Genomic DNA, 25,000 nt, shown 5'->3' with positions numbered 1-25,000 from the left:
ACAGAGACAGAGACAGACTGAGACTGAGACAGACTGAGACAGAGACAGAGACAGAGACAGAGACAGACTGAGACAGACTGAGACAGAGGCACAGACTGAGACAGAGACAGAGACACAGACTGAGACAGAGGCACAGACTGAGACAGAGACACAGACTGAGACAGAGACACAGACTGAGACAGAGACAGAGACAGACTGAGACTGAGACTGAGACAGACTGAGACAGAGACAGAGACAGACTGAGACAGACTGAGACAGACTGAGACAGAGGCACAGACTGAGACAGAGACAGAGACACAGACTGAGACAGAGACAGAGACAACCCGTAATTTAGAGCGTAAATGGAAACAAACCAACTTAGAGGTCTTTAGAATCGCATGGAAAGACAGTATGTCACGTTATAAAAAGGCCCTAAAAGCGGCCAGGGCTGAGCATCTACGCAAACTAATAGAAAACAACCATAACAATCCTAAGTTCTTATTTAACACCGTGGCGAGACTAACAAATAAACAGATGTCTCCTGAACAAAGTATTCCATTACAGTTTAGTAGTAATGATTTCATGAAGTTCTTCACTGAGAAAATATCCAGCATCCAGCAGCCATATCACCCTGTAGCCCAAGACTGGTTGCCCACTGAAGCTAAGCAGGGCTGAGCCTGGTCAGTACCTGGATGGGAGACCTCCTGGGAAAAACCAGGTTGCTGCTGGAAGAGGTGTTAGTGAGGCCAGCAGGGGGTGCTCACCCTGTGGTCTGTGTGGGTCCTAACACCCCAGTATAGTGACGGGGACACTATACTGCCAAAAGAGCACCGTCCTTCGGATGAGACGTTAAACCGAGGTCCTGACTCTCTGTGGTCATTAAAAATCCCAGGATGCCCTTCGAAAAAGAGTAGGGGTGTAACCCCGGCATCCTGGCCAAATTTGCCCCTTGGCCTCTATCCATCATGGCCTCCTAATCATCCCCATTTACTGATTGGCTTCATCACTGTCTCCTCTCCACCAGTAAGCTGGTGTGTGGTGGGCGTTCTGGTGCAATATGGCTGCCGTCGCATCATCCAGGTGGATGCTGCACATCGGTGGTGGTTGAGGAGATTCCCCCCTTCTATGTAAAGCGCTTTGAGGTCTCAGATAAAGCGCTATATAAATGTAACGAATTATTATTATTATTATTATTATTATTATTATTATTATTATTATTATAAATAGAAAACATCAGAACCACAATTGTAAACGTTCAATCCTCAATCGCGCCTTATAATTCAGCCTCAATTATCACGCCGCAAGAACAATTACAGTGCTTCACAACTATAGAACAAAAAGAGTTAAATAAACTTTTTACTTCATCTAAAACAACAACATGTTTATTAGATCCCATACCAACTAAACTATTGAAAGAAGTGTTACCTGTAGTGGAAGAGCCTCTCCTCAATATTATTAACTCGTCTTTATCTTTAGGTTATGTTCCAAAAACATTTAAACTGGCAGTTATAAAACCTCTCATTAAGAAACCACAATTAGATCCGAATAATCTAGTAAATTATAGACCCATTTCAAATCTACCTTTTATGTCTAAAATACTAGAAAAAGTTGTGTCCGCTCAACTGGGCTCTTTCTTACAAGAAAATGACACCTATGAAAAGTTTCAGTCTGGATTCAGGCCGCATCATAGCACTGAAACTGCGCTCGTTAAAATCACAAATGATTTACTTTTAGCTTCTGACCAAGGCTGTATCTCAATATTAGTTTTACTTGATCTTAGTGCTGCGTTCGATACTATAGATCATACAATACTCTTAGATCGACTACAAAATTATACTGGTGTTCAAGGACAAGCATTAAGCTGGTTTAGATCGTATTTATCTGACCGCTACCATTTTGTTTATTTAAATGGAGAAAAATCTATCATAACTCCAGTAAACTATGGAGTGCCGCAGGGATCTGTGTTAGGCCCTCTATTATTCTCAATATATATGCTACCACTTGGAAATATTATAAGGAAACATGGAATTAGTTTCCATTGTTATGCTGATGACACTCAAATCTATATTTCATCACGGCCAGATGAAAACGCTAAATTATCCAAATTGACAGAGTGTGTTAAAGATATAAAAGATTGGATGACGCATAATTTTCTTTTATTAAATCCAGACAAGACAGAGGTACTACTTATCGGTTCAAAAAACCACCCACAAAACCTCTCACAATACAACTTTAACATAGTAGGATGTCCTGTTACTTCATCCTCTACAGTAAAAGACCTGGGTGTTATATTAGACTGCAACCTGTCTTTTGAAAATCATATTTCATATGTTACAAGAACAGCCTTTTTCCACCTTAGAAACATTGCTAAGCTACGTAATATGCTATCAGTTTCTGACGCAGAAAAGTTAGTTCATGCATTCATGACCTCGAGACTAGATTACTGTAATGCGTTATTAGCCGGTTGTCCTGCATCCTCAATAAACAAGCTACAGTTAGTCCAAAATGCCGCCGCTAGAGTTCTAACTAGATCAAGAAAATATGATCATATAACACCGATTTTATCATCCCTACATTGGTTACCTATAAAGTCCCGTATTAATTACAAGGTATTGCTACTGACTTATAAAGCCCTAAACGGCTTAGCTCCAGTCTATTTAACGGATCTTCTATCGCCCTATAATCCATCGCGCTCTTTAAGGTCACTAAATTCGAGGCTTTTGGTCATACCTAGGATATCCAGATCCACCAAAGGAGGGAGAGCATTTTCACATTTAGCACCAAAACTCTGGAATAGTCTTCCGGATACTGTTCGTTGCTCAGACTCGCTCTCCCAGTTTAAAACTAGATTAAAGACGCATCTCTTCAGCCAGGCATTCATATAATACTTTTAATTCTACAGTTAAATCCGACCTCTAGTTCATAAACGCCAGAGGAGAACTGGCCCCCGACTGAGCCCGGGTTCTCCCAAGGTTTTTTTTTCTCCATTAGGTCACCTGATGGAGTTTTTCGGTTCCTTGCCACTGTTGCCTTTGGCTTGCTCAGTTGGGGATATTTGGGGATATTTAATTTAATTAATCAATCAACGATACTATTGATCAGCATTACCGAACGTAGACGTTCCACTAGAAACAAACATTGATGTATTGTTCTAATTTATTACTGTGAAGCTGCTTTGATACAACCTGTGTTGTGAAAAGCGCTATATAAATAAACTTGACTTGACTTGACTTGACTTGACTGAGACTGAGACAGAGACAGAGACAGAGACACAGACTGAGACACAGACTGAGACAGAGACAGACTGAGACAGACTGAGACAGAGACAGAGACAGAGACACAGACTGAGACAGAGACAGAGACAGAGACAGACTGAGACTGAGACTGAGACAGACTGAGACAGAGACACAGACTGAGACAGAGACAGACTGAGACAGACTGAGACAGAGACAGAGACACAGACTGAGACAGAGACAGAGACAGAGACAGACTGAGACAGAGACAGAGACAGAGACACAGACTGAGACAGAGATAGAGACAGAGACAGACTGAGACTGAGACAGAGACACAGACTGAGACAGAGACAGAGACAGAGACAGACTGAGACAGAGACAGAGGCACAGACTGAGACAGAGACAGACTCAGACTGAGACAGAGACAGAGACAGAGACAGACTGAGACAGAGACACAGACTGAGACTGAGACAGAGACACAGACTGAGACAGAGACAGACTGAGACAGACTGAGACAGAGACAGAGACACAGACTGAGACAGAGACAGACTGAGACTGAGACTGAGACAGACTGAGACAGAGACACAGACTGAGACAGAGACAGAGACAGACTGAGACAGACTGAGACAGAGACAGAGACAGAGACACAGACTGAGACAGAGACAGACTGAGACAGAGACAGAGACAGAGACAGAGACACAGACTGAGACAGAGACAGAGACAGACTGAGACTGAGACAGAGACAGAGACACAGACTGAGACAGAGACAGAGACAGACTGAGACAGAGACAGAGGCACAGACTGAGACAGACTCAGACTGAGACAGAGACAGAGACAGACTGAGACAGAGACACAGACTGAGACTGAGACAGAGATACAGACTGAGACAGAGACAGAGACAGACTGAGACTGAGACAGAGACACAGACTGAGACAGACTGAGACAGACTGAGACTGAGACTGAGACAGACTGAGACAGAGACTGAGACAGACTGAGACAGACTGAGACAGACTGAGACTGAGACAGACTGAGACAGAGACAGAGACTGAGACAGACTGAGACAGACTGAGACAGAGACAGAGGCACAGACTGAGACAGAGACAGAGACACAGACTGAGACAGAGACACAGACTGAGACAGACTGAGACAGAGACAGAGACACAGACTGAGACAGACTGAGACAGAGACAGAGGCACAGACTGAGACAGAGACACAGACTGAGACAGAGACAGAGACAGAGACAGACTGAGACTGAGACTGAGACTGAGACAGAGACACAGACTGAGACAGAGACAGACTGAGACTGAGACAGACTGAGACAGACTCAGACTGAGACAGAGACAGACTGAGACACAGACTGAGACAGAGACAGAGACAGACTCAGACTGAGACTGAGACTGCGACCCAGCGATGGACAGAATGTTTCTGTGCTCATTATTACACTGATTCCTTCACATGAGGGATTCAGATACAGATGAAGAAGATTTGTTTTAGTTTGTTAAATTGAATTTAAGCACAAAGGAGGTTAGTGTTCGTTTCTGATGAGATGTTTGAATGAATGTGTTTCTGTTTATGATGAGCTGAGTGTCTGTGAGTGTGTGTTAGTGCGTCTCCTGTGCATCAAAACATCTTAAAGGTGACATTATTCACAAGATATAATATAAATCTCTGGTGTCCCCAGAATGTGTCTGTGAAATTTCAGCTCAAAATACCAGATCATTTATTATAGCTTGTAAAATTTGGCCCTTTTTGGGTGTGAGCAAAAACGCGCTGTTTTAGTGTGTGTCCCTTTAAATGCAGATGAGCGTTAGCTCCGCCTCCGTTCAGAAGAGGGCGGAGTCTTTACACGAGCTTCAGAATCTCCGGCAATAACAGAACAGGCCAATCTCACTCATCCAGAATCCCAGAATAACCAGTAGTGAGTTCAGCCTTACGGAGAGACTCAGGAAGAGCTTCTGAATGTTAGTGGAGACATTTCTGTAGTTGTTCTGGAGTTACACTGATCATCTCATCATCATGTTTAACTTCTCCACAAGTGTCCACAGTTCCTGAGGTCTTTATAAGATAATCAATACTGTTCAGTGCTCGTCTGTGCTCAACCACAGAACAGCTTCAGGCTTTGCTGGATCTTCATCATTGCGTTAGAACTGGTCTCTGTTGTCGCTTGTAAAACCAAATGTCGGCTGGTGTGTGTAAACGTGCAGATTAAGGGCCGGTAATATTGTAATAAGATCCTCTTCATATGTCAGAAGGAGAGTGAAATCTGATCAGATTATTTTTTGACATGCTTGCAGAGAAAGGCTCACCAGAACACAGTTACTGGGTTTCACTTTTCATGTTTTCTGTGTTGGTAGAAGCACTGGACCCGATTATAGCACTAGACCCAACTATGTCCCCTTTAATGTCTGGTGTTTTCTTCCTCGGTCGATGCGTTCTTGCGCAGGAGAGAGTCTGAGAGTGTGTGTGTCAGTGCGCTGGAGTCTGAGAGTGTATGTGTGAGTGTGCTGGAGTCTGAGAGTGTGTGTGAGTGTGTGTGTGAGTGCGCTGGAGTCTGAGAGTGTGTGTGAGTGAGTCTGAGAGCGACTCTTGGCTCGAGTAGCACATAAAGCTGTTGGTTTTTCCAGCTATTTTACGAGTGTAGTTGTGATCCCCACGGGCCGCAGGTGCAGCGGAGCTGAAGAGAGTTTATGGAGAAACGCAGGGAAAGTAAAGACTCCGCTGGATAAATTAGATCCAGAGAGCACTAACAGGGAATCAGTTTATGACTGTGAATGCAGGTGCTACACACACACACAGACCCGCCGCTGACCCGCATGTTTAACACACACCCTCGACCGCACACACTGACGCTCGCGTGACCGACGCTCTCGGGAAATAACGCACCACTGCGGACGATACTGTAAAACACTCGTTTGTTCTTCACCTGATCCCGAGGCTTTGAGTTTGTGGGATTATGATCCAGAGCTCATTAATAAAACACACGCCACTCGCACAGGAAGACAAACATTTGAGTTGGACTACAAGGAAAAAGCATTAAAGTTTTATAAGTTGGAGTGGGACCGCAAGCGCTGTGAATAATGCCGTCGCTCCTGCGGTGATGACCGCTCCTTGCTAGATGTTTTAATATGTTATTGCTGAAACTCTGGTTTGTAATGTTTTCAGTATTTTGGTACTTTGTTGAGTAATGACCTTAGAGCATGAGCACTGTTCAGCTGGAGCTTCTGGTCTCACACACACACAAACACACACACACACACACACACTGCACAATTAATAGATTAAATCAGTGAGATTGTGATATGGCTGCTGCAGTTAATCTAATCCTGAAAACTGTTAAGCGTTGTGTTTTTGCAGGTGAGAGAAGTAACAAATCTAGAACATCCCAGTATTATTAACAGGGAGCCGGCGCTGTGTGAAAGAGTTATAGAGTGTTTGGAGAGCACAGGACTCACACTGAACTCAGGCACTATTATGGGATGTTGTAATCATGTCATGTTGATTGTTTTCTCTGTACAATTTATTAATTCACTCTTTAGAATAAGAGTAGTGCTGCACGATTAATCGTATCGCAAACGCGATGTCAAGCCTACGCGATTATATGACACAAAATGCTGCGATTTTATATTAAATAAACAAATTAGCGCTGGTAACGCAATTAACGCAGCATCTGTTAATTTTTGGCATCCTTTGGCTAGTGTTACATGATCCCCCTCTTATTCATGCAAATGCTTTTAAACCATTCATGCGCGATAAGACAAAAAAGAACACACTGTCAGTGAATGTTAACAGTGAATCAATTCTTTCAAAAGTCTCCATCAGCTGTTTGTGAGAGTTTGAGTTTTCCTTCTGCTGTGTGTCTCTCTGCAGGGTACGTGCAGAGTCTGATTCGCCGAGTGGTGAATAACGTCAATATCGTGGTGAATAACCTGATCCTGAAGTATGTGGAGGATGACATTGTGCTGTCGGTAAACATCACGTCAGCGGAGTGTTACACGGTGGACGAGCTGTGGGACCGAGCCTTCATGGACATCATCTGTGAGTAAAACATGTTCACACGCGTGTTTAACAGCAATAACCATATGATGAAAGAAACGCTCTGATCACATTATGAAGGAACACTAGTGTCAGCGTCCTCAAACTCACGTGATCAGTCTGAGTTCAAGCATATACATGAGTGCATGGTTAGCGAGTGTTAGTTAGTGCTGGGTGAGTTTGTGGGATTGGTTAATGCTGGTTGAGTTGAGGGATTGGTTAATGCTGGGTGAGTTTGGGGGGTTGGTTAGTGCTGGGTGAGTTTGGGGCTGTTGGTTAGTGCTGATTGAGTTTTGAGCGATTGGTTAGTGCTGGTTGAGTTCGGGCTGTCGGTTCTGGTTGAGTTTGGGGGGTTGGCTAGTGCTGGTTGAGTTTGGGGGGTTGGTTAGTGCTGGTTGGGTTTGGGCTGTCGGTTAGTGCTGGTTGAGTTTGGGGGGTTGGTTAGTGCTGGTTGAGTTCGGGCTGTCAGTTAGTGCTGGTTGAGTTTGGGCTGTCGGTTAGTGCTGGTGGAGTTCGGGCTGTCAGTTAGTGCTGGTTGAGTTCAGGCTGTTGGTTAGTGCTGGTTGAGTTTGGGGGGCTGGTTAGTGCTGGTTGAGTTTGGGCTGTCGGTTAGTGCTGTTTGAGTTTTGGGCTGTCGGTTAGTGCTGGCTGAGTTTGGGGGTTGGTTAGTGCTGGTTGAGTTCGGGCTGTCGGTTAGTGCTCGGTGAGTTTTGGGCTGTTGGTTAGTGCTGGTTGAGTTTGGGGGGTTGGTTTGTGCTGGTTGAGTTTGGGGGGTTGGTTAGTGCTGGTTGAGTTTGGGCTGTTGGTTAGTGCTGGTTGGGTTCAGGCTGTCGGTTAGTGTTTGGGTGAGTTTGGGGGGTTGGTTAGTGCTGGGTGAGTTCGGGCTGTCGGTTAGTGCTGGTTGAGTTTGGGGGATTGGTTAGTGCTGGTTGAGTTTGGGGGATTGGTTAGTGCTGGTTGAGTTTGGGGGGTTGGTTAGTGCTGGTTGAGTTTGGGGGGTTGGTTTGTGCTGGTTGAGTTTGGGCTGTTGGTTTGTGCTGGTTGAGTTTGGGCTGTTGGTTAGTGCTGGTTGAGTTCAGGCTGTCGGTTAGTGTTTGGGGGGTTGGTTAGTGCTGGGTGAGTTCGGGCTGTCGGTTAGTGCTGGTTGAGTTTGGGGCAGTTGGTTAGTGCTGGTTGAGTTTGGGGGGTTGGTTAGTGCTGAGTGAGTTCGGGCTGTCGGTTAGTGCTGGTTGAGTTTGGGGGATTGGTTAATGCTGGGTGAGTTTGGGGGTTGGTTAATATTTGGGTGAGTTTGGGGGATTGGTTAGTGCTGGGTGAGTTTGGTGGGCTGGTTAGTGCTGGGTGAGTTCGGGCTGTTGGTTAGTGCTGGTTGAGTTTGGGGGATTGGTTAATGCTGGGTGAGTTTGGGGGATTGGTTAATACTGGGTGAGTTTGGGGGTTGGTTAGTGTTTGGGTGAGTTTGGGGGGCTGGTTAGTGCTGATTGAGTTTGGAGGGTTGAGTTTGGGCTGTCGGTTAGTGCTGGGTGAGTTTGGGGGGCTGGTTAGTGCTGGTTGTGTTTGGAGGGTTGAGTTTGGGCTGTCGGTTAGTGCTGGGTGAGTTTGGGGGGCTGGTTAGTGCTGGTTGATTTTGGAGGGTTGAGTTTGGGCTGTCGGTTAGTGCTGGGTGAGTTTGGGGGGCTGGTTAGTGCTGGTTGTGTTTGGAGGGTTGAGTTTGGGCTGTCGGTTAGTGCTGGGTGAGTTTTGGACTGTCGGTTAGTGTTTGGGTGAGTTTGGGGGGTTGGTTAGTGCTGGGTGAGTTTAGGGTGTTTTAATGGGTTAATGTTGGGCTGTTTGTGGTGTTGTAGGGCTGGTTGGGTCTGGATGGAATGGGATCAGGCATGCTGGGGTTTTTAGGATTTTAGGGCTTTAGTTTAGTTCTGCTTTATAAACTTTCCTTTGAATTCCAGAAATGAAATACATGTGAAGGAATGGCGATAATTTCAATTTCATTATTTCAACAAACTTTAATGTTTAACATTCTCAAAACTCCTCTTAAACCTGATGAACTGCTGACACTCAACATTTACTGTCTTACTCTCTCTGTGTCTCTGTGTCTGTCTATCTCTGTCTGTGTCTCTCTCTGTCTCTGTCTGTCTCTCTGTCTCTTTCTCTCTCTGTAGCTCCTGAACTGGTCCTGAGGAAGGTTATCAATTTTTCTGACTGCACCGTGTGTTTGGATAAACGTAATGCGAGTGGGAAGATCGAGTTTTATCAGGACCCTCTGCTCTACAAATGTTCCTTCAGAACTCGTCTTCATTTCACCTACGACAACATCAATGCCAAAATCCCTGCCATCATTAAAGTAAGAGAGTGTATCTGTGGTGTGTCAGGATGGCATTTGCGTTCACCTCGTCACTGTTGTTTCCCTGTGTGTGTGTGTGTGTTAAGGTTCACACGATGGTGGAGAGTCTGAAACTCTCTCTGACGGACCAGCAGCTGCCCATGTTCATCCGACTGATGGAGTTGGGTGTTGCGCTGTATTACGGAGAGATGGGTGTCCATCGAGAGGGCGAGAGAGAAGAGAGTGGCTCACTTCGAGAGAGCGTCTCCGGTGAGTGAGATGAGCACTGCTCAGCATTTCTCATTCAGTTTGTGTTGGTGTGTTTCTGAGGCTATAGAAACACACATATCAACTCAATCCAGTGCATCTCTTTGAATGACATGAACTGAGCGTCTGTCTCTGTGTTTCTCTCCACCTGTTCATGTGAATGTGGGTTTGCATCATTGATTCTGTTATTTTCGTCTTTATTACTGTGAAGCTGCTTTAAAACAGTATTTACAAAGCGCTATAGAAATAAAGCTGACATGACTTGACTTTAGGTCTCAAAACAAAGAGAAACAAAGACTGAGTGAGAGATTTAATTAAAGATGACATATTATGCCTCTTTTCACTGGTGTCTCCAGAATGTGTCTGTGAAATTTCAGCTCAAAATACCAGATCATTTATTATAGCTTGTCAAATTTGCCCCTTTTTGGGTGAGAGCAGAAACGCTCAGTTTTAGTGTGTGTCGCTTTAAATGCAAATGAGCTTTAGCTCCGCCTCCGTTCAGAAGAGGGCGGAGTCTTTACACAAGCTTCAGAAACTCCGGCAATAACAAAACAGGCCAATCTCACTCATCCAGAATCCCAGAATAACCAGTAGCGAGTGCAGCCTTACGGAGAGACTCAGGAAGAGCTTCTGAATGTTAGTGGAGACATTTCTGTAGTTGTTGTGGAGTTACACTGATCATCTCATCATCATGTTTAACTTCTCCACAAGTGTCCACAGTTCCTGAGGTCTTTATAAGACAGCGGTGACATGTTCTGGTCAATAGTGTTCAGTGCTCGTCTGTGCTCAACCACAGAACAGCTTCAGGCTCTGCTGGATCTTCATCTGTGCGTTAGAACTGGTCTCTGTTGGCGCGTGTGGAACCAAATGTCGCTGGTGTGTGTAAACGTGCAGATTAAGGGCCGGTAATATTGTAATAAGATCCTCTTCATACGTCAGAAGGAGAGCGAAATCTAATTGGCTTATTTTTTGACATGCTTGCAGAGAAAGGCTCACCAGAACATAGTTACTGGGTTTCACTTTTCACGTTTTCTGTTTCGGTAGAAGCACTGGACCCGATTATAGCACTTAAACACGGAGAAAGTCAGGTTTTCATGATATGTCCCCTTTAAAATATGTCAGGAGCTTGTGAGAAGCTTCTGGTTCCAGTCTGATTCTCACTGTCTCCTGCAGATCTGATGGATGCCTCTGAAGCGTCTCTGACGGGTCAGTACTATCAGGGCGAGGATGAAGATCAGGGCTGGATGTCGTGGGCCTGGTCCTTCGTCCCGGCCATCGTGAGCGCAGAGGATGAGGAGGGTGAGAGCGAGTCTGGCTTCTACACGGAGTCCACGGAGGCGGGTTCTGCCCGGCCCCTGCACAAGTCCCCCAGAGACCCTGTAGTGTCCGTCGGCTTCTACTGCACTAAAGCCTCACTCACCTTTAAGGTGAGAGAAACACTCAGAAATGACTCAGAAATAACTGTAGTTCTCATGATAAAAGAAAGGATTCTTAAATGAGTAGTTCAGTTTAAAATGAAAATTACCTAATGACTTTTAGCAAAAGAAAGAGTTATGTTAAAAAATATCCTGGCTCTTTCAAGCTTTATAATGGCAGTGGATTGCAACCAACAGATTGAAGCTCAAAAAAGTGAATCCATGCATCATAAAAGTGCATCTGTCCATCATAAACGAACTCCACATGACTCCAGGGGTTAATAAAGGCCTTCTGAAGCGAAGTGATGCATTTGTGTAAGAAAAATATCCATATTTAAAACTTTATAAAGTAAAATTCTAGCTTCCGGCCAAACGAACATACGGATCTGACTTAAGTATAAAGCGCAACTCATGCGAGTAATGCAATGCACTGCTCATATTTAAGCTACTTCTGACATCATGAGTTACATAAGTTGCGCTTTAGGCGTAAGTAGAGACTGCGTATGTTCGCTTGGCCGGGAGCTAGAATTTTACTTTGTAACGTGTTAAATATGAATATTTTTCTTACACAAACGCATTACTTCGCTTCAGAAGGCCTTTATTAACCCCTGGAGTCATGTGGAGTTCGTTTATGATGGATAGATGGACTTTTATGATGGACAGATGGACTTTTATCATGGATAGATGCACTTTTATGATGGATAGATGCACTTTCATGATGGATAGATGAACTTTTATGATGGATAGATGCACTTTTATGATGGACAGATGCACTTCTATGATGATAGATGCACTTTTATGATGGATAGATGAACTTTTATGATGGATAGATGCACTTTTATCATGGATAGATGCACTTTTATGATGGACAGATGCACTTCTATGATGGATAGATGCACTTTTATGATGGATAGATGCACTTTCATGATGGACAGATGCACTTCTATGATGATAGATGCACTTTTATGATGGATAGATGCACTTTTATGATGGATAGATGCACTTTCATGATGGACAGATGCACTTCTATGATGATAGATGCACTTTTATGATGGATAGATGCACTTTTATGATGGATAGATGCACTTTTATCATGGATAGATGAACTTTTATGATGGACAGATGCACTTCTATGATGATAGATGCACTTTTATGATGGATAGATGCACTTTCATGATGGACAGATGCACTTCTATGATGATAGATGCACTTTTATGATGGATAGATGCACTTTTATGATGGATAGATGCACTTTCATGATGGACAGATGCACTTTTATGATGGATAGATGCACTTTTATGATGGATAGATGCACTTTTATGATGGATAGATGCACTTTTATCATGGATAGATGGACTTTTATGATGGACAGATGCACTTTTATGATGGACAGATGCACTTTTATCATGGATAGATGCACTTTTATGATGGATAGATGCACTTTTATGATGGATAGATGGACTTTTATGATGGACAGATGCACTTTTATGATGGATAGATGCACTTTTATGATGGATAGATGCACTTTTATCATGGATAGATGGACTTTTATGATGGACAGATGCACTTTTATGATGGACAGATGCACTTTTATGATGGATAGATGCACTTTTATCATGGATAGATGCACTTTTATGATGATAGATGCACTTTTATGATGGATAGATGCACTTTTATCATGGATAGATGGACTTTTATGATGGACAGATGCACTTTTATGATGGATAGATGCACTTTTATGATGGATAGATGCACTTTTATCATGGATAGATGCACTTTCATGATGGATAGATGCACTTTTATGATGATAGATGCACTTTTATGATGGATAGATGCACTTTCATGATGGACAGATGCACTTTTATGATGGACAGATGCACTTTTATGATGGATAGGCTAGATGCACTTTCATGATGGACAGATGCACTTTTATGATGGATGGATGCACTTTTTTGAGCTTCCATCTGTTGGTTGCAATCCACTGCCATTGTAAAGCTTGAAAGAGCCAGGATATTTTTTAACATAACTCTTTCTTTCGTCTGAAAGAAGAAAGTCATATACACCTGGGATGGATTGAGGGAGAGTGAATCATGGGGTGATGTTCATTTTAAAGTGAACTACTCCTTTAAATCGTGTCTGGTTTTGTCTGTAGCTTACGGAGAGTTGCTCTGAGAGCAGTTACTACAGTCCGCAAAAGCTGAAGTCCCGGGAGGTTCTGAGTGTGGAGCAGGAGGGAATCACAGTGGAGGTGAGAGAGACACACACACACACACACACACGAGCACATCGCCTGCTCCAGATCCCCTCATGCGCTCACTGAGTGTGTGTGTGTGTATTTCAGGCTCTGATGATGGGCGAGCCGTTCTTCGACTGTCAGGTAGGAGTCGTGGGTTGTCGCGCCGTGTGTCTGAAGGGCATTATGGGCGTTCGTGATTTTGAAGAGAACATGAACAGAAAAGAGGAGGTTAGTCTCACACACACACACACTCACACTCAGCCTCAAACCTCCATCCGAATCATGCCGTGATGTTGAGTGTGTGTTTGCACCGCGATGAGTGTGTGTTTGCGCTGCGATGAGTGTGTGTTTGCGCTGCGATGAGTGTGTGTTTGCGCCGTGATGGTGAGTGTGTTTGCGCCGTGATGTTGAGTGTGTGTTTGCACCGCGATGAGTGTGTGTTTGCGCTGCGATGAGTGTGTGTTTGCGCCGTGATGTTGAGTGTGTGTTTGCCGTAGGATGCCGTGATGTTGAGTGTGTGTTTGCCGTAGGATGCCGTGATGTTGAGTGTGTGTTTGCCATAGGATGGTGAGTGTGTTTGCGCCGTGATGTTGAGTGTGTGTTTGCACCGCGATGAGTGTGTGTTTGCGCTGCGATGAGTGTGTGTTTGCGCCGTGATGGTGAGTGTGTTTGCGCCGTGATGTTGAGTGTGTGTTTGCACCGCGATGAGTGTGTGTTTGCGCTGCGATGAGTGTGTGTTTGCGCCGTGATGGTGAGTGTGTTTGCGCCGTGATGTTAAGTGTGTGTTTGCGCCGCGATGAGTGTGTATTTGCACTGCGATGAGTTTGTTTGCGCCGTGATGTTGAGTGTGTGTTTGCCGTAGGATGCCGTGATGTTGAGTGTGTGTTTGCCGTAGGATGCCGTGATGTTGAGTGTGTGTTTGCCATAGGATGCCGTGATGTTGATTGTGTGTTTGCCGTAGGATGCCGTGATGTTGAGTGTGTGTTTGTGCCGTGATGTCGAGTGTGTGTTTGCTGTAGGATGCCGTGAGGTTGAGTGTGTGTTTGCCGTAGGATGCCGTGATGTTGAGTGTGTGTTTGCCATAGGATGCCGTGATGTTGATTGTGTGTTTGCCGTAGGATGCCGTGATGTTGAGTGTGTGTTTGTGCCGTGATGTCGAGTGTGTGTTTGCTGTAGGATGCCGTGAGGTTGAGTGTGTGTTTGCCGTAGGATGCCGTGATGTTGAGTGTGTGTTTGTGCCGTGATGTCGAGTGTGTGTTTGCCATAGGATGCCGTGAGGTTGAGTGTGTGTTTGCCGTAGGATGCCGTGATGTTGAGTGTGTGTTTGCCGTAGGATGCTGTGATGTTGAGTGTGTGTTTGTGCCGTGATGTCGAGTGTGTGTTTGCCATAGGATGCCGTGAGGTTGAGTGTGTGTTTGCCGTAGGATGCCGTGATGTTGAGTGTGTGTTTGCCGTAGGATGCCGTGATGTTGAGTGTGTGTTTGTGCCGTGATGTTGAGTGTGTGTTTGCCGTAGGATGCCGTGATGTTGAGTGTGTGTTTGCCGTAGGATGCCGTGATGTTGAGTGTGTGTTTGTGGCGTGATGTCGAGTGTGTGTTTGCTGTAGGATGCCATGAGGTTGAGTGTGTGTTTGCCGTAGGATGCCGTGATGTTGAGTGTGTGTTTGTGCCGTGATGTCGAGTGTGTGTTTGCCATAGGATGCCGTGAGGTTGAGTGTGTGTTTGCCGTAGGATGCCGTGATGTTGAGTGTGTGTTTGCCGTAGGATGCCGTGATGTTGAGTGTGTGTTTGTGCCCGTGATGTCGAGTGTGTGTTTGCCGTAGGATGCCGTGATGTTGAGTGTGTGTTTGCCGTAGGATGCCGTGTTCTTCCGCTGCGGCGACACGCTGAGCGCTAAAGGCATGACGTACCTCACCAACTCACTGTTCGACTACCGCAGCCCTGAGAACAACGGAGTCCGTGCAGAGTTCATACTGGATGGAAACCTTCACAGGGTATGGCTGTGTGTGTGTGTGTGTGTGTGTGTGTGAGTGGATAAAAGCTTCTGCCAAATAAATAAATGTCAATGTAAATATATTCCATCAAAGCAGATCATGATGTTTCCGGCGTAATGGTGCAGATAATCTGTTGTTTCTAATCATAAACAGTTGCAGTACTGCTGTAAACACTGATAGTTTGTGGAGTTTTTAGAAGTGTGTGTGTGTGTTTGTAGCGATGGCTCTGGTCAGTGAAGGTTCAGTGTGTGTCTGTTCGCAGGAGATTTTCACGGAGCAGGCGGGGCTTCAGCGATACGGGGCGTTCTATATGGATTACCTGTACACAATGGAGAACAGCAGCAGAGGTACCTGTCTCTCTCTCTCTCTCTCTCTCTCTCTCTCTCTCTCTCTCTCTCTCTCTCTCTCTCTCTCTCTCTCTCCCCTGTCTGTCAGCCTGAGGAGGCATTTGATGGACACACTAATAACTGCTGTCCTCTCGCTCACCTTCACCTGTCAGCTGCTCTTCCTCTACGAGTTTTACTTCATTAGTTGTCAGTTTTAAGGGTAAAGATTCAGAACCAAAATATGGTTAAGAATATATTTGAGTAAGATAATATAGATCTATCCATCCATCTATCTATCTACACTATATTGCCAAAAGTATTGGGACACCCCTGCAAATCATTGAATTCAAGAGTTCCAATCACTTCTATGGCCACAGTTGTATAAAAGCAAGCACTACCCACGCAGACGCTTCTACACACATCTTTGAAAGAATGGGTCACTCTCAGGAGCTCAGTGAATTTCAAGCGTGAGACCATGATCGGTTGCCATCTGTGCAATAAGTCCATTCATGAAATTTCCTCACTACTAAATATTCCACAGTCAACTGTTATTGGTATTATAACAAAGTGCAAGCAACTGGGAACAACAGCAACTCAGCCATATAAATCCCAGAGTGGGTCAGCGCATGCTGAGGAACACAGTGCGCAGAATTCGCCAACTTTCTGCAGAGTCAATAGCTACAGACCTCCAAACTTTGTGTGGCCTTCAGATTAGCTCAAGAACAGTGTGTAGAGCTTCATGGAGCTTCACCGAGCAGCTGCATCCAAGCCTTACATCACCAAGTGCAATGCAAAGCGTGGGATGCAGTAGTGTAAAACGTGTGATGCAGTGGAGTAAAGCGTGGGATGCAGTGTAAAGTGTGGGATGCAGTGGGTTAAAATGTGGGATGCAGTGGTGTAAAGCACGGGATGCAGTGTAAAGTGTGGGATGCAGTTGTGTAAAGTGTGGGATGCAGTGGTGTAAAGCACGGGATGCAATGGTGTAAAGCGTGGGATGCAGTGGTGTAAAACGTGGGATGCAGTTGTGTAAAGCGTGGGATGCAGTGGTGTAAAGCAGAGGGATGCAGTGGTGTAAAGCGTGGGATGCAGTGGAGTAAAGCGTGGGATGCAGTGGTGTAAAACGTGGGATGCAGTGGAGTAAAGCGTGGGATGCAGTGGTGTAAAGCACGGGATGCAGTGGAGTAAAGCGTGGGGTGCAGTGGTGTAAAGCGTGGGGTGCAGTGGTGTAAAGCGTGAGATGCAGTGGTGTAAAGCGTGGGTTGCAGTGGAGTAAAGCGTGGGGTGCAGTGGTATAAAGCACGGGATGCAGTGGTGTAAAGCGTGAGATGCAGTGGTGTAAAGCGTGGGATGCAGTGGTGTAAAACGTGGGATGCAGTGGAGTAAAGCGTGGGATGCAGTGGTGTAAAGCACGGGATGCAGTGGAGTAAAGCGTGGGGTGCAGTGGTGTAAAGCGTGGGGTGCAGTGGTGTAAAGCGTGAGATGCAGTGGTGTAAAGCGTGGGTTGCAGTGGAGTAAAGCGTGGGGTGCAGTGGTATAAAGCACGGGATGCAGTGGTGTAAAGCGTGGGATGCAGTGGAGTAAAGCGTGGGATGCAGTGGTGTAAAACGTGGGATGCAGTGGAGTAAAGCGTGGGATGCAGTGGTGTAAAGCACGGGATGCAGTGGAGTAAAGCGTGGGATGCAGTGGTGTAAAGCGTGGGGTGCAGTGGTGTAAAGCGTGAGATGCAGTGGTGTAAAGCGCGGGATGCAGTTGTGTAAAGCGTGGGATGCAGTGGTGTAAAACGTGGGATGCAGTGGTGTAAAGCGTGGGATGCAGTGGTGTAAAGCGTGGGATGCAGTGGTGTAAAGCGTGGGATGCAGTGGAGTAAAGCGTGGGATGCAGTGGTGTAAAACGTGGGATGCAGTGGAGTAAAGCGTGGGATGCAGTGGTGTAAAGCACGGGATGCAGTGGAGTAAAGCGTGGGGTGCAGTGGTGTAAAGCGTGGGGTGCAGTGGTGTAAAGCGTGAGATGCAGTGGTGTAAAGCGTGGGTTGCAGTGGAGTAAAGCGTGGGGTGCAGTGGTATAAAGCACGGGATGCAGTGGTGTAAAGCGTGAGATGCAGTGGTGTAAAGCGTGGGATGCAGTGGTGTAAAACGTGGGATGCAGTGGAGTAAAGCGTGGGATGCAGTGGTGTAAAGCACGGGATGCAGTGGAGTAAAGCGTGGGGTGCAGTGGTGTAAAGCGTGGGGTGCAGTGGTGTAAAGCGTGGGGTGCAGTGGTGTAAAGCGTGAGATGCAGTGGTGTAAAGCGTGGGTTGCAGTGGAGTAAAGCGTGGGGTGCAGTGGTGTAAAGCGTGGGTTGCAGTGGAGTAAAGCGTGGGGTGCAGTGGAGTAAAGCGTGGGATGCAGTGGAGTAAAGCGTGAGATGCAGTGGTGTAAAGCGTGGGATGCAGTGGAGTAAAGCGTGGGGTGCAGTGATGTAAAGCGTGAGATGCAGTGGTGTAAAGCGTGGGTTGCAGTGGAGTAAAGCGTGAGATGCAGTGGTGTAAAGCGTCGGTTGCAGTGGAGTAAAGCGTGGGGTGCAGTGGAGTAAAGCGTGGGATGCAGTGGAGTAAAGCGTGAGATGCAGTGGTGTAAAGCGTGGGATGCAGTGGAGTAAAGCGTGGGGTGCAGTGGTGTAAAGCGTGAGATGCAGTGGTGTAAAGCGTGGGTTGCAGTGGAGTAAAGCGTGGGGTGCAGTGGTGTAAAGCGTGGGGTGCAGTGGTGTAAAGCGTGGGATGCAGTTGTGTAAAGTGTGGGATGCAGTGGTGTAAAGCACGGGATGCAATGGTGTAAAGCGCGGGATGCAGTTGTGTAAAGCGTGGGATGCAGTTGTGTAAAGCGTGGGATGCAGTGATGTAAAACGTGGGATGCAGTGGAGTAAAACGTGGGATGCAGTGGAGTAAAGCGAGGGATGCAGTTGTGTAAAGCGTGGGATGCAGTGGTGTAAAGCGTGGGTTGCAGTGGAGTAAAGCGTGAGATGCAGTGGTGTAAAGCGTGGGTTGCAGTGGAGTAAAGCGTGGGGTGCAGTGGTGTAAAGCGTGGGGTGCAGTGGTGTAAAGCGTGGGTTGCAGTGGAGTAAAGCGTGGGGTGCAGTGGTGTAAAGCGTGGGTTGCAGTGGAGTAAAGCGTGAGGTGCAGTGGTGTAAAGCGTGGGTTGCAGTGGAGTAAAGCGTGGGGTGCAGTGGAGTAAAGCGTGGGGTGCAGTGGTGTAAAGCGTGAGATGCAGTGGTGTAAAGGGTGGGTTGTAGTGGAGTAAAGTGTGGGGTGCAGTGGTGTAAAGCGTGGGATGCAGTGGAGTAAAGCGTGGGGTGCAGTGGTGTAAAGCGTGGGGTGCAGTGGTGTAAAGCGTGAGATGCAGTGGTGTAAAGCATGGGTTGCAGTGGAGTAAAGCGTGGGGTGCAGTGGTGTAAAGCACGGGATGCAGTGGTGTAAAGCGTGAGATGCAGTGGTGTAGAGCGTGGGATGCAGTGGTGTAAAACGTGGGATGCAGTGGAGTAAAGCGTGGGATGCAGTGGTGTAAAGCACGGGATGCAGTGGAGTAAAGCGTGGGGTGCAGTGGTGTAAAGCGTGGGGTGCAGTGGTGTAAAGCGTGGGGTGCAGTGGTGTAAAGCGTGGGGTGCAGTGGTGTAAAGCGTGGGGTGCAGTGGTGTAAAGCGTGAGATGCAGTGGTGTAAAGCGTGGGTTGCAGTGGAGTAAAGCGTGGGGTGCAGTGGTGTAAAGCGTGGAGTAAAGCGTGGGATGCAGTGGAGTAAAGCGTGAGATGCAGTGGTGTAAAGCGTGGGATGCAGTGGAGTAAAGCGTGGGGTGCAGTGGTGTAAAGCGTGAGATGCAGTGGTGTAAAGCGTGGGTTGCAGTGGAGTCAAGCGTGAGATGCAGTGGTGTAAAGCGTGGGTTGCAGTGGAGTAAAGCGTGGGGTGCAGTGGAGTAAAGCGTGGGATGCAGTGGAGTAAAGCGTGAGATGCAGTGGTGTAAAGCGTGGGGTGCAGTGGAGTAAAGCGTGGGGTGCAGTGGTGTAAAGCGTGAGGTGCAGTGGTGTAAAGCGTGGGTTGCAGTGGAGTAAAGCGTGGGGTGCAGTGGTGTAAAGCGTGGGGTGCAGTGGTGTAAAGCGTGGGGTGCAGTGGTGTAAAGCATGGGATGCAGTTGTGTAAAGTGTGGGATGCAGTGGTGTAAAGCACGGGATGCAATGGTGTAAAGCGCGGGATGCAGTTGTGTAAAGCGTGGGATGCAGTGATGTAAAACGTGGGATGCAGTGGAGTAAAACGTGGGATGCAGTGGAGTAAAGCGTGGGGTGCAGTGGAGTAAAGCGTGGGGTGCAGTGGTGTAAAGCGTGGGTTGCAGTGGAGTAAAGCGTGGGGTGCAGTGGTGTAAAGCGTGGGATGCAGTGGAGTAAAGCGTGGGGTGCAGTGGTGTAAAGCGTGGGTTGCAGTGGAGTAAAGCGTGGGGTGCAGTGGAGTAAAGCGTGAGATGCAGTGGTGTAAAGCGTGGGTTGCAGTGGAGTAAAGCGTGGGGTGCAGTGGAGTAAAGCGTGGGGTGCAGTGGTGTAAAGCGTGAGATGCAGTGGTGTAAAGCGTGGGTTGCAGTGGAGTAAAGCGTGGGGTGCAGTGGAGTAAAGCGTGGGGTGCAGTGGTGTAAAGCGTGAGATGCAGTGGTGTAAAGCGTGGGTTGCAGTGGAGTAAAGCGTGGGGTGCAGTGGAGTAAAGCGTGGGATGCAGTGGAGTAAAGCGTGGGGTGCAGTGGTGTAAAGCGTGGGGTGCAGTGGTGTAAAGCGTGGGGTGCAGTGGTGTAAAGCGTGGGGTGCAGTGGTGTAAAGCGAGGGGTGCAGTGGAGTAAAGCGTGAGATGCAGTGGTGTAAAGCGTGGGTTGCAGTGGAGTAAAGCGTGAGATGCAGTTGTGTAAAGCGTGGGATGCAGTTGTGTAAAGCGTGGGATGCAGTTGTGTAAAGCGTGGGATGCAGTGGTGTAAAGCATGGGATGCAGTGGAGTAAAGCGTGAGATGCAGTGGTGTAAAGCGTGGGTTGCAGTGTTGTAAAGTGTGGGGTGCAGTGGTGTAAAGCGTGGGATGCAGTGGAGTAAAGCGTGAGATGCAGTGGTGTAAAGCGTGGGTTGCAGTGGAGTAAAGCGTGGGGTGCAGTGGAGTAAAGCGTGGGATGCAGTGGAGTAAAGCGTGAGATGCAGTGGTGTAAAGCGTGGGTTGCAGTGGTGTAAAGCGTGGGATGCAGTGGTGTAAAGTGTGGGATGCAGTTGTGTAAAGCGTGAGATGCAGTGGAGTAAAACGTGGGATTCAGTGGTGTAAAGCGTGGGATGCAGTGGTGTAAAGCGTGGGATGCAGTGTAAAGCGTGAGATGCAGTGGTGTAAAGCGTGAGATGCAGTTGTGTAAAGCGTGGGATGCAGTTGTGTAAAGCGTGGGATGCAGTGGTGTAAAGCATGGGATGCAGTGGAGTAAAGCGTGAGATGCAGTGGTGTAAAGCGTGGGTTGCAGTGGTGTAAAGCGTGGGATGCAGTGGTGTAAAGCGTGGGGTGCAGTGGAGTAAAGCGTGGGATGCAGTGGAGTAAAGCGTGAGATGCAGTGGTGTAAAGCGTGGGTTGCAGTGGAGTAAAGCGTGGGGTGCAGTGGTGTAAAGTGTGGGGTGCAGTGGTGTAAAGCGTGGGATGCAGTGGAGTAAAGCGTGAGATGCAGTGGTGTAAAGCGTGGGTTGCAGTGGAGTAAAGCGTGGGGTGCAGTGGAGTAAAGCGTGGGATGCAGTGGAGTAAAGCGTGAGATGCAGTGGTGTAAAGCGTGGGATGCAGTGGTGTAAAGCGTGGGTTGCAGTGGTGTAAAGCGTGGGATGCAGTGGTGTAAAGTGTGGGATGCAGTTCTGTAAAGCGTGAGATGCAGTGGAGTAAAACGTGGGATTCAGTGGTGTAAAGCGTGGGATGCAGTGGTGTAAAGCGTGGGATGCAGTGTAAAGTGTGGGATGCAGTTGTGTAAAGTGTGGGATGCAGTGTAAAGTGTGGGATGCAGTTGTGTAAAGCGTGAGATGCAGTGGAGTAAAACGTGGGATGCAGTGGTGTAAAGCGTGGGATTCAGTGTAAAGTGTGGGATGCAGTTGTGTAAAGTGTGGGATGCAGTGGTGTAAAGCGTGGGATGCAGTTGTGTAAAGCGTGGGATTCAGTGGTGTAAAGCGTGGGATGCAGTGTAAAGTGTGGGATGCAGTTGTGTAAAGTGTGGGATGCAGTGGTGTAAAGCGCGGGATGCAGTTGTGTAAAGCGTGGGATGCAGTGGTGTAAAGCGCGGGATGCAGTGTAAAGTGTGGGATGCAGTTGTGTAAAGTGTGGGATGCAGTTGTGTAAAGCGTGAGATTTAGTGGAGTAAAACGTGGGATGCAGTGTAAAGTGTGGGATGCAGATGTGTAAAGTGTGGGATGCAGATGTGTAAAGTGTGGGATGCAGTGGTGTAAAGTGTGGGATGCAGTGGAGTAAAGCGTGGGATGCAGTGTAAAGTGTGGGATGCAGTTGTGTAAAGTGTGGGATGCAGTGGTGTAAAGCGTGGGATGCAGTTGTGTAAAGCGTGGGATGCAGTGGTGTAAAGCGCGGGATGCAGTGTAAAGTGTGGGATGCAGTTGTGTAAAGTGTGGGATGCAGTGGTGTAAAGTGTGGGATGCAGTTGTGTAAAGCGTGAGATTTAGTGGAGTAAAACGTGGGATGCAGTGTAAAGTGTGGGATGCAGATGTGTAAAGTGTGGGATGCAGATGTGTAAAGTGTGGGATGCAGTGGTGTAAAGCGTGGGATGCAGTGTAAAGTGTGGGATGCAGATGTGTAAAGTGTGGGATGCAGATGTGTAAAGTGTGGGATGCAGTGGTGTAAAGTGTGGGATGCAGTGGAGTAAAGCGTGGGATGCAGTGGTGTAAAGTAAAGTGTGGGATGCAGTGGTGTAAAGCGTGGGATGCAGTGGAGTAAAGCGTGGGATGCAGTGGTGTAAAGCGTGGGATGCAGTGGTGTAAAGTGTGGGATGCAGTGGAGTAAAGCGTGGGATGCAGTGTAAAGTGTGGGATGCAGTGGAGTAAAGCGTGGGATGCAGTGTAAAGTGTGGGATGCAGTTGTGTAAAGCTGCATTGTGCCAAGTGCAAAGTTTGGTGGGGGGTTCTATCTATCTATCTGTCCGTCCATCCATCTTCCATTCTCTGGATATTTTTGTATAAATAATAAGATGTTGTTGCTATTGAATAAATAACAGTGTCTGTTGTTGTTTGTGAGAGAAGAATGACAAGAAAAAGCCACGACTATCAGCAGAGGAAACATTACATTTCACTGACATCTGAATACAGATTAATCAAATCAACTCCGCCTCATAATATATGTAAACATTTTACACCACAGTGTTTTAACATACACACACATATCACTGAGGGTCACTGTGGTGGACAGTAGGGAAACACGCTGAGGTCAGACACACACATCACACACACATTCACCTGCTGTCTCTCAGGCTGTGGCACACACACACACACACACACACACACACACACACACACACACCACACACACACACACACACACACACACACACACACACACGTGTCTGGCAGCCAGTGCTGGTGTCTGGCCCTCTCCTAGCAGGATCTTTATCTGATCTACTTCAGTCATGGCTGTTAAGTTCTGTATTAAGTTAGTGAGTTTGTTAAAGTAGAGTTCTCTGACTGAACTGTATTTGTGACAGTGAAGGAGGAAGTGCGTCTCTGTCTCGATCTCTCCTGTCCTGCAGTGAACACACACCCTCTGCTCTCGGGGTAACCAGCTCTTCCTGTGTCTGCCCGTCTCGATGGCTAGACTGTGTTCACTCAGCCTGTACTGGCTCAGGATCTCTCACACACACACACACACACACACACACACACACACACACACACTCACACACACACACACACTCACACACACACACACACACACACACACACACACACACACACACACACACACACACACACTCACACTCACACTCACACTCTCACACACACACACACACACACACACACACACACACACTCACACTCACACACACACACACACACACACACACACACACACACACACACACACACACACACACACACACACACACACACACACACACACACACACACACACACACACACACACACACACACACACACACACACACACACACACACACACACACACACACACACACACACACACACACACACACACACACACACACACACACACACACACACACACACACACACACACACACACTCTCACACACACACACACACACACACACACACACACACACACACACACACACACACACTCACACACACACACACACACACACACACACACACACACACACACTCACTCACACTCAGCCTGTACCGGCTCAGGATCCGTCTCTGCTTTGTGTCTCTCACACTCTGGAGATATTCTTCCAATTCATAATTTGATTTCAGATTTCGATGGAATTGTAATTTACTTTGTGTTTTAGTTTCCTGATCCCAGTGTTCCAGATATGTATTTTTAGACTGTTTGGTAATTTGGTTTATTCTGATGTTAGTGTGAGAAGCAGTGCTGGTCTGAGACTGGTTAGAGTTAGTAGGGTTAGTCGGGTTAGTGAGTCTCAGGACCAGCTGACTGAGGAGACTCTTTTCGGGGTTCAGTTCTTGGGTTTGTAGAGCTTTAAAATGTAGCGATTCTGTGGGACTTGATTTTAGATGCATCCAGAATTTGAGGGATCTTTTTTGCATGTTGATAATCAATGGGAATCGGCCTAATTCTGCCCTACACGCATTATTGGGTGTTTTCCTGTGTAGTTTTAGAATCACTTTGCAAAATTCTGTTGGATGCCTGTCCCATCTAGTGTAGCTCTGATCACTGAGTGGACCCCAAACCTCACTTCCATACAGCGCAATGGGCTGAATTACACTATCAAAGATTTTACACCAGATTGGAATCGGTAATTCAATGTTTTGGAATTTTTTCTTAATTGCGTATAGAGCTCTTCGAGCTTTATCTTTGAGAGCATTCACTGCCATACTGAAACTCCCCGATGCAGTGATGGCCAGGCCGAGGTAAGTGTACTGCATCGTGTGCTCTAGGGCGGTGCTGCCTAGGCTGAACTGGTGTCTGTGTTCCTGACATCTGGGCTTCTTCTGAAAGACCATAATGTTGGTCTTGGTG

General features: G+C 46.9%; 2 protein-coding genes across 2 annotated transcripts in view; both read left to right on the top strand.

Moving 5' to 3' along the window:
• Positions 1-16,765, top strand: part of LOC308703957 (intermembrane lipid transfer protein VPS13B-like) — a gene marked incomplete at its 3' end in the record, with an annotated part of 39,530 nt that extends 22,765 nt beyond the window's left edge. The window contains exons 5-13 of the mRNA XM_081388004.1: positions 7,080-7,247; positions 9,404-9,585; positions 9,672-9,834; positions 11,005-11,258; positions 13,399-13,494; positions 13,588-13,710; positions 15,338-15,475; positions 15,738-15,822; positions 16,758-16,765. Coding sequence (XP_081244130.1) covers positions 7,080-7,247; positions 9,404-9,585; positions 9,672-9,834; positions 11,005-11,258; positions 13,399-13,494; positions 13,588-13,710; positions 15,338-15,475; positions 15,738-15,822; positions 16,758-16,765 — 1,217 coding nt within the window. The remainder of the gene's footprint in view (positions 1-7,079; positions 7,248-9,403; positions 9,586-9,671; positions 9,835-11,004; positions 11,259-13,398; positions 13,495-13,587; positions 13,711-15,337; positions 15,476-15,737; positions 15,823-16,757) is intronic.
• Positions 16,766-23,441: 6,676 nt separating this feature from the next.
• The window catches only part of vps13b (vacuolar protein sorting 13 homolog B), a gene marked incomplete at its 5' end in the record, with an annotated part of 193,505 nt that continues 191,946 nt past the window's right edge, over positions 23,442-25,000 (top strand). The window contains 2 exons of the mRNA XM_081388003.1: positions 23,442-23,468; positions 24,817-24,891. Of these exons, the coding sequence (XP_081244129.1) occupies positions 23,442-23,468; positions 24,817-24,891 (102 nt within the window). The remainder of the gene's footprint in view (positions 23,469-24,816; positions 24,892-25,000) is intronic.

This window comes from Scardinius erythrophthalmus (assembly GCF_964197995.2).
Source record: "Scardinius erythrophthalmus genome assembly, chromosome: 16".
Lineage (NCBI taxonomy): Eukaryota > Metazoa > Chordata > Actinopteri > Cypriniformes > Leuciscidae > Scardinius > Scardinius erythrophthalmus.
Note: the sequence above shows the minus strand (reverse complement) of the source record. Positions and strands in the feature narration are given on the sequence as shown.